Source organism: Chelonoidis abingdonii, chromosome 26 (genome assembly GCF_003597395.2).
Source record: "Chelonoidis abingdonii isolate Lonesome George chromosome 26, CheloAbing_2.0, whole genome shotgun sequence".
NCBI lineage: Eukaryota > Metazoa > Chordata > Testudines > Testudinidae > Chelonoidis > Chelonoidis abingdonii.
Window position 1 is genome coordinate 15341359 of NC_133794.1, and position 6871 is coordinate 15348229.

At 64.9% G+C, this 6871-nt stretch overlaps 1 protein-coding gene across 1 annotated transcript in view; it reads right to left on the bottom strand.

Annotated features, from left to right (window-relative positions):
• ZNF385A (zinc finger protein 385A) overlaps window positions 1-3473 on the bottom strand; it is a 26284-nt gene extending 22811 nt beyond the window's left edge. Inside the window, exon 1 of the mRNA XM_032786688.2 lies at window positions 3351-3473. Within this exon, the coding sequence (XP_032642579.1) occupies window positions 3351-3461 (111 nt within the window). The 5' untranslated portion in view covers window positions 3462-3473. The remainder of the gene's footprint in view (window positions 1-3350) is intronic.
• Window positions 3474-6871: the final 3398 nt, after the last annotated feature.

Below are 6871 nucleotides of genomic sequence, written 5' to 3' on the forward strand. Positions count from 1 at the left end.
GACCCGCAGCCCCCTGCTAGCCCAGCCTTGCCCCCTGCCCCCCAGCTCTGCCAGTGCCGCTCAATCCCGACCCACAGCCCCTGCTAACCCAGCCCTGCCCTCCGCCCCCCAGTGCTGCTTGGCCGAACCAAAAAACCCCAAAACAAACCCCAAGTGCCGCCCTGTCCCAAGGTGCGCCCCCCAGCTCTGCCAGTGCCCCTCAATCCCGACCCGCAGCCCCCTGCTAGCCCAGCCTTGCCCCCTGCCCCCCAGCTCTGCCAGTGCCGCTCAATCCCGACCCACAGCCCCTGCTAACCCAGCCCTGCCCTCCGCCCCCCAGTGCCTCTCGATCCTGAGCCACAGCCCCTGATAGCCCAGCCCTGCCCCCCGCCCCCCAGTGCCTTTCAATCTCAACCCACAGCCCCTGCTAGCCAAGTCCTGCCCCCTGCCCCCCGCAGCTCTGCCAGTGCCCCTCAGCCCCAACCTGCAACCTCTGCTATCCCAGCCCTGAGCTTCCCCCCAGCCCTGAGCTCTCCCCAGCTCTGCCGGTGCCCTGGTGCTGCTGGCAGGCCATGAGGCTGGCTGTGGGGTGTTGGTGCCCGTGGGGAGATGCCACCCATTTTCGGGACGGGTTTCCACCATTAGCAAGGGTTTAAACATCCAGTGACTTGTGCCATGTAGCAGCAGCCGCCCCCATCCCCCACTGGGGACCAGCACCCTTCGCTCTGGCAGATACCCGCTGGCCCCATGCTGCGCCCATGGGCTCCAAGTGCATCCTGGGGGAAACAGATCCCCCCCCAACACCTCCTCTGGAGCCGTTGGCCAGACGGGGGCTGGGAGCAGATCCTGGCCAGGCTGCGGGAGCCGATAGGAATAACAGCTGCACTGACGCAGGACAATGCTGCGGGGGTGGGGAATCTCTCCTGCTGAAGTAGCTCGGCACAGCTGGCCAGGGGCAATGCAGATAAGTGGTGCCCAGCCTGCAGGGGGCACTGTCAGCCCCTGGTACCCCCTCCTTGTGCTCTGCCCAAGGGGCCCAGCCTCGGACGGGTCTCACTCTAGCTGGGCCACACCAGCCCAGCTCGAACCAGAGAGCAGCACAGAACCCCACACCCAAGACCCAGGCCCCAGGCCAAGGGCCTGATGCAGCGGGGAACAGAGCCGGGGCAGGGGTGGGCAACAGAACAGAGCCCAGGGGTGCTCAGAGGGATGTGGGGCTCAGCAAGGCGTGCTCTCCCCCCCCCGTCAGTGCTGACCCTGGTGCTAGGGGGCACTGTGCCGGAGGAAGGGGGACTTGGTCAGGGGCGCTCCCCTCCCTGTCAGTGCTGATCCCGGTGCTGGGAGGCACTGTGCTGGGGGGAGTGGGGCAGAGCTGAGTCAGGGGCTCTCCCCTCCCGGTCAGTGCTGACTCGTGGGCCACGTCCTGACTGCTCTCTGCATGCACCCCCCCGACACCACCCTCCCTACATGCACAAACTGCCTGCCGGACAGCACTTTCCGCACGTTCCCACAGTGCTCCTGGGCAGGGCAGGGGGGTGGGGTGCAGGTGGGGTGTCGCAGGGGACTCAGGGCAGGGGAGTGGCATACAGGAGGAGTGCAAGATCCGGCAGGGGGCTCAGGGCAGGGGGTTGGGGTGCAGGCAGGGGTGCAGCAGGAGGCTCACGGCAGGGGGTTGGGGTGCAGGAGGGGTGCAGGGTGCGGGTTCTAGCCCGGCGCTGCTTACCTGGCCCGGGCCCGGGGTGGCAGTGAGGCTAAGGCAGACTCCCTGCCTGCCCTGGCCCCGCACCGCTCCTGGAAGCAGCTGGCACCATGTCCCTGCGGCCGCTGGGGGAGGGGGAGCAGAGGGCTCTGCGCGCTGCCCTCGCCTGTGGGTACCTCCCCCAAAGCTCCCAGGGGCCGCAGGGACATGGTACTGGCCACTTCCAGGAGCGGCACAGGGCCCGCGGCGCCATGGGGGTGGCAATCCCGAGGGCCAGATCCAAAGCCCTGATGGGCCAGATCCGGCCCTCGGGCCATAGTTTGCCCACCCCTAATTTAGACTAAGCCCCAGGGGGAGGGTCAGTGTCAGACAGCGGTCAGGCTATGGGGGGAAGGGAAAGGGTGTGACCCCAACCCACCCACCAGGGAACACACAAAAGAACTCTCAGCAGCTCCAATGTCTGCTGGTGATCGAGGAGCCAGCCTGGTCTGTACAGCCAGCGCTGCCTAGGGAAGTCGTCCCATCCCTGGCCTGGTGCAGCTTGGCCTGGCCCGCCTCTCCTGTGGGGCCCAGACCAGCTCTGCCATTCCCCACCTTGGGTCATGTCCCCAGGGTCCAAGCAGAACCAAGCCCCCATCGGCCCTGTGACCAAGTGGGAAGTTTGAGTAATATTTTTAAGAAGCTGAGCTTTGCCTCAGTTTCCCCTGTGTGCAGTACTGCTCCCTAGTGCAGGGGAGGCCTGTATGCTCTCGGGGCAGGCTAAGACGCAGGTGGGTATCGCCGAACAGTCTGGGCCTTGATCCCCATCTCAGGGCAAACCCAATCACCACAACATGGCCACCTAGCAACCAAGGCCCCATAGAGATACGGACGCCACCTTTGTGCAGGGGGGTGAGCCCCTCCTGCTTGGGAGCCCAGGCTAGGCTAAGCGCTGGCTGCTGGAGGAGCAGGGGGTTCAGGGGAAGCCCACTGAGGCACAGGCGCCAACTTCTCCTGGTGCGGGTGGGTGCTTGCGCCCCCCTGCCCCTGGCCCTGCCCTAACTCCAGCCCTGCCCCACACCCATTCCAACCCCTTCTCCAAAGTCCCTGTCCCAACTCCACCCTCTCCCTGCCCCTATTGGACCCCTTCCCCAAATCCCTGCCCTGCCCCACCTCCTCCCCCTCCCTCCCACAGCCTGGGAGGAGAAGCAGGCACACGGCACGCTCAGGGGAGGAGGCGGAGGTGAGCTGATGGGTGGGGCCAGGAGCTTGGCTGCCGGTGGGTGCAGAGCACCCACCAATTTTTCCCCGTGGGTGCTCCAGCCCCCGAGTTGGTGTCTATGCACTGAGGCCAGGCTGAGCGACAGAGGGGCTCGGGCTGCCCAGGATGGACTCTGCTAGCCAAGGACCCCGGTCCAGCGAGCCAAGAACCCTGCCTGTGTGGCTGCGCCGGCTGAGCATCCCTGTGGTGCTGGCAGCCAGCGGCGTGGCGTGCCCTGGGGGACGAGTGACACCCTAGGGGTCTGGGTCACTGAAGGGGGCGTCCCAGAGACTGGTCCAAAGCTGGGGCCACAGCACCCAGCCCGTGGATCTGCGATAGGTTCTGGGTCCACCCGCCCAGCTGGGGGCAGCTGGCAATACAGGCTCACAGTGCGGGGGCCTTTGCCAGGAGCCAGTGCAGCGGGGGACTCACCTCCGAGTTGAAGCGGATCTGGCAGACGTTGCAGGAGATGACGGGGCGCCGGGCCTTGCTGAGGGGCGCCCCGAAGGTGTGGTTAATCACCGCCTTCTGCACCGGATCCATCTGTAGGGAGAGTGATGCCGTGAGGAGCTGTGGGGAGCTGGGCACCCACAGAGTCCCAGGCACAACCTTGGGGGCCTCTCCTCCTGCAGGGACTGGGGGAGCTGCTCCTGGGGAGGCTGGACTAAACCCCCATGGGTGGGTCTCTCTCCAACGAGCAATGTCCCCAACTGGGGACGAGGTTGGCATTTGCGATGCCATGTTGTGGCCCAGGCTGGACAGCCTCTGGTTCCTGCTGACCATTCATAGGGGGAGCTCCACCCCCAGCTCCACCCCCCGGCTCTGCCAGTGTCCATGGGGCAGGGTGGTAGTGGAGCAGCAAGCCTGACCCCCCGCCCCCCACCAGAGCCCAGGACACCCCCTGGAAAGCAAAAGGGAGGAGTCAAGCTCTGATGGGGAGTGTGACCCCAGAGAGAGGAGGGGAGGGCTTGGCCCTGGCCCTACCATGTTATCCCCAACTCCGCCCACTACACACCACAGCCCCCAAAGCCGGGCTGAGAACCCAGCCCTTGCTCTGCCCACTATACCCCACAGCTCCCAAAGCCGGGCTGAGAACCCAGCCCCTGCTCTGCCCACTATACCCCACAGCCCCCAAAGCCAGGCTGAGAACCCAGCCCCTGCTCTGCCCGCTATACCCCATAGCCCCCAAAGCCAGGCTGAGAGCCCAGACCACCAGCCCCTGCTCTGCCCATTATACCCCACAGCCCCCAAAGCTGGGCTGACAGCCCAGTCCACCAGTCCCTGCTCTGCCCACTATACCCCACAGCCCCCAAAGCCAGGCTAAGAGCCCAGCCCACCAGTCTCTGCTCTGTCCACTATACCCCACAGCTCCCAAAGCCGGGCTGAGAACCCAGCCCCTGCTCTGCCCACTATACCCCACAGCCCCCAAAGCCGGGCTGAGAACCCAGTCCCTCAGCCCTTGCTTTGCCCACTACACCTCACAGCCCCCTAAAACCAGCATTTCCATCTCTCCAGCCGTATCTGAGCCATGGCAGCTCCCCAGGGCTCCGTGCTGGCCGTGCTGGCCGCTGCCCCGTGCCTTCCTGGCAATGCTGGCACACCAGCCAGCGAATGCGCTATGGCCAGTGCATGGCACAACGCCAGGATGTTGGCTGCCATGTGGACGCTCTCCCCAAATGAACGGATGATGGGGAGGCGGATTAGCTGGTGCGATGGGTCCCAAGGGTGAAGCAAGATGGGATCTGCGGCCACAGGGACACACAGAGTCTCACTAATGGGCTAGCCCAGCCCCCTGGATCCAAACAGCCCCCCTGTGATCCAGCTCCAACCAGCACCTTGGGCCCCTGCCTCGCTTCTGGGGGAGCTGGCAGCTCACCCTCCCCCCAACCGCAGCCCCCCACAGCTGCTCCCCGATACACATGCTAGCAGCTTCCCCTCCCCAGAGCCATGGTCCCCCTGCCCTCCCCCAATACACACACTAGTAGCTCCCCCTTCCCCCCAACCATGGCTCTCCTGCCTCTGATATAAACACTGGGGGCTCCCCCTTTCCCCCACATACACACATTGGCACCCTGCCCTTCCCAGCACCTCCAGCCTGGCACCCTGCCCTCCCCAAAGCCCCCAGCCTGGCATCTTGCCCTCCCCAGCAAATCCAGCCTAGCACCCTGCCCTCCCCAGCACCTCCAGCCTGGCACCCTGCCCTCCCCAAAGCCCCTAGCCTGGCACCCTGCCCTCCCCAGCAGCCCAGCTCTGCCCCTGCTGATCCCCGGTGCCACCCGCCCTGCCACCTGCGCTTCCCCCAGACCCACCATTTTCCATTTGCTGCAGTAACGGGCTCAGATTAAAATTCCAGCTGCAAACACATCCTGTGCTCGCAGGGAGCGGGGGCGGGCGCCAGCCACGGGTGCTGGGAACGGGGATGGGCCAGAACTGGGGGGTCAGCTGCAGAGGTCCAGGCCCCTGCAGAGATCGCGCTATCTCACCCCCGCCCCACGGGAAGCCTGCAGCTCCTGATGCTGAAGTCCAGGAAGGGAGCTCGGCCTCCAGTCGGCTCAATCCCCTCTGGGAAGCAGGGTCACAGGGCAGGGAACATGCAGCCACTCTGGCCCTGGAGGAGCTGGAGGGGGCTGGATCCAGCTCCAGGCTGTGTTTGATGCGAGGCCGGACTTGCAGGGTGTCCCCACAGCTTCTGCGGGCCACTCCCCTTGCTCCAGCATCCCAAGCAGGCACTGCCTGGTGTACCACCCCCCACCCCGGAGCCCATCACTGCCCTAGTCCCTAATCACATCCTTAATCCCTCATCACCCGCTTTAGTGCCCCCAGCCCCACCCCGAGGCCCCTCATCCTCCCACACCCGCCCCGGGGCTTCTCACCTGCCCTCGTCCCCCATCACCCACTGCAGGGCCCATCACCTGCCCTCATTCCCCATCACCTGCTCCCCTCTCCTATCACCTGCTCTAGTCCCTCATCACCTGCCCTGGGGCCCATCACCTGCCCTCGTCCCCCATCCCCCACCGCAGGGCCCATCACCTGCGCCCATCCCCCATCACCTGCGCCCATCCCCCACCACAGGGCCCATCACCCACCCCAGGGCCTATCACCTGCCCTCATTCCCCATCACCTGCTCCCGTCTCCCATCACCTGCCCTAGTCCCTCATCACCTGCCCTGGGGCCCATCACCTGCCCTTGTTCCCCATCACTTGCCTTAGTTCCCCAATCACCTGCCCTGGGGCCCATCACTTCCCTAGTCCCCCACTCCCACCCCAAAATGTGCTGCCACCCAGGGGTCTGGGCCCTGCTTGCAGGTCACTCTCCTGTCACCACACTCTGTTGGGTGCCATGATATCGGCTGCCCCAGATTGGGGATGGGTTGCACAATCAGTCAGAGATACAACCTGGAATAGAACCCAGGCATCTTGACCCCACTCATCTTCTGCTCTGACCACTAGACCCCACTCCCCTCCCAGAGCTGGGATAGAGCCCAGCAATCCTGACTCCCAACCCCCTGCTTTGATTATTAGGCCTCACTCCCTCCTAGGACAATGCCCCGGTCTTCAGAGCACCCTGAGACCCATTGCTTCAGCCCCACACATCGCTGCGCTCCGAACACGCCATTTTCCCATTGGCTGTGCTTTGTTTATTCCAGTCTTTACCCCGAATGATTAGCGAATGCAGCGCTCTGATTGGGTGGTGACAAAGCCATGCAGTGCTGACTGGCTGGCCAAGCACTGTGATTGGCCAGCACAGAGCTCGACCCATCAGGGGGCCAGACAGCATGACCCTTGGGGCACTGGCACAGGGCCCAGCCTGGCCAGGCGTTTGGCCCTGATTTTACAACAATAATTGTCAACCGCCTGGAACTGCGACAGCCCGGCACTACGACCCTCCCAGAGCCCAGCACTATGACCCACCAGCACAGCACAGCCCTACCACCCCCCCAGAGCTAACCCCTC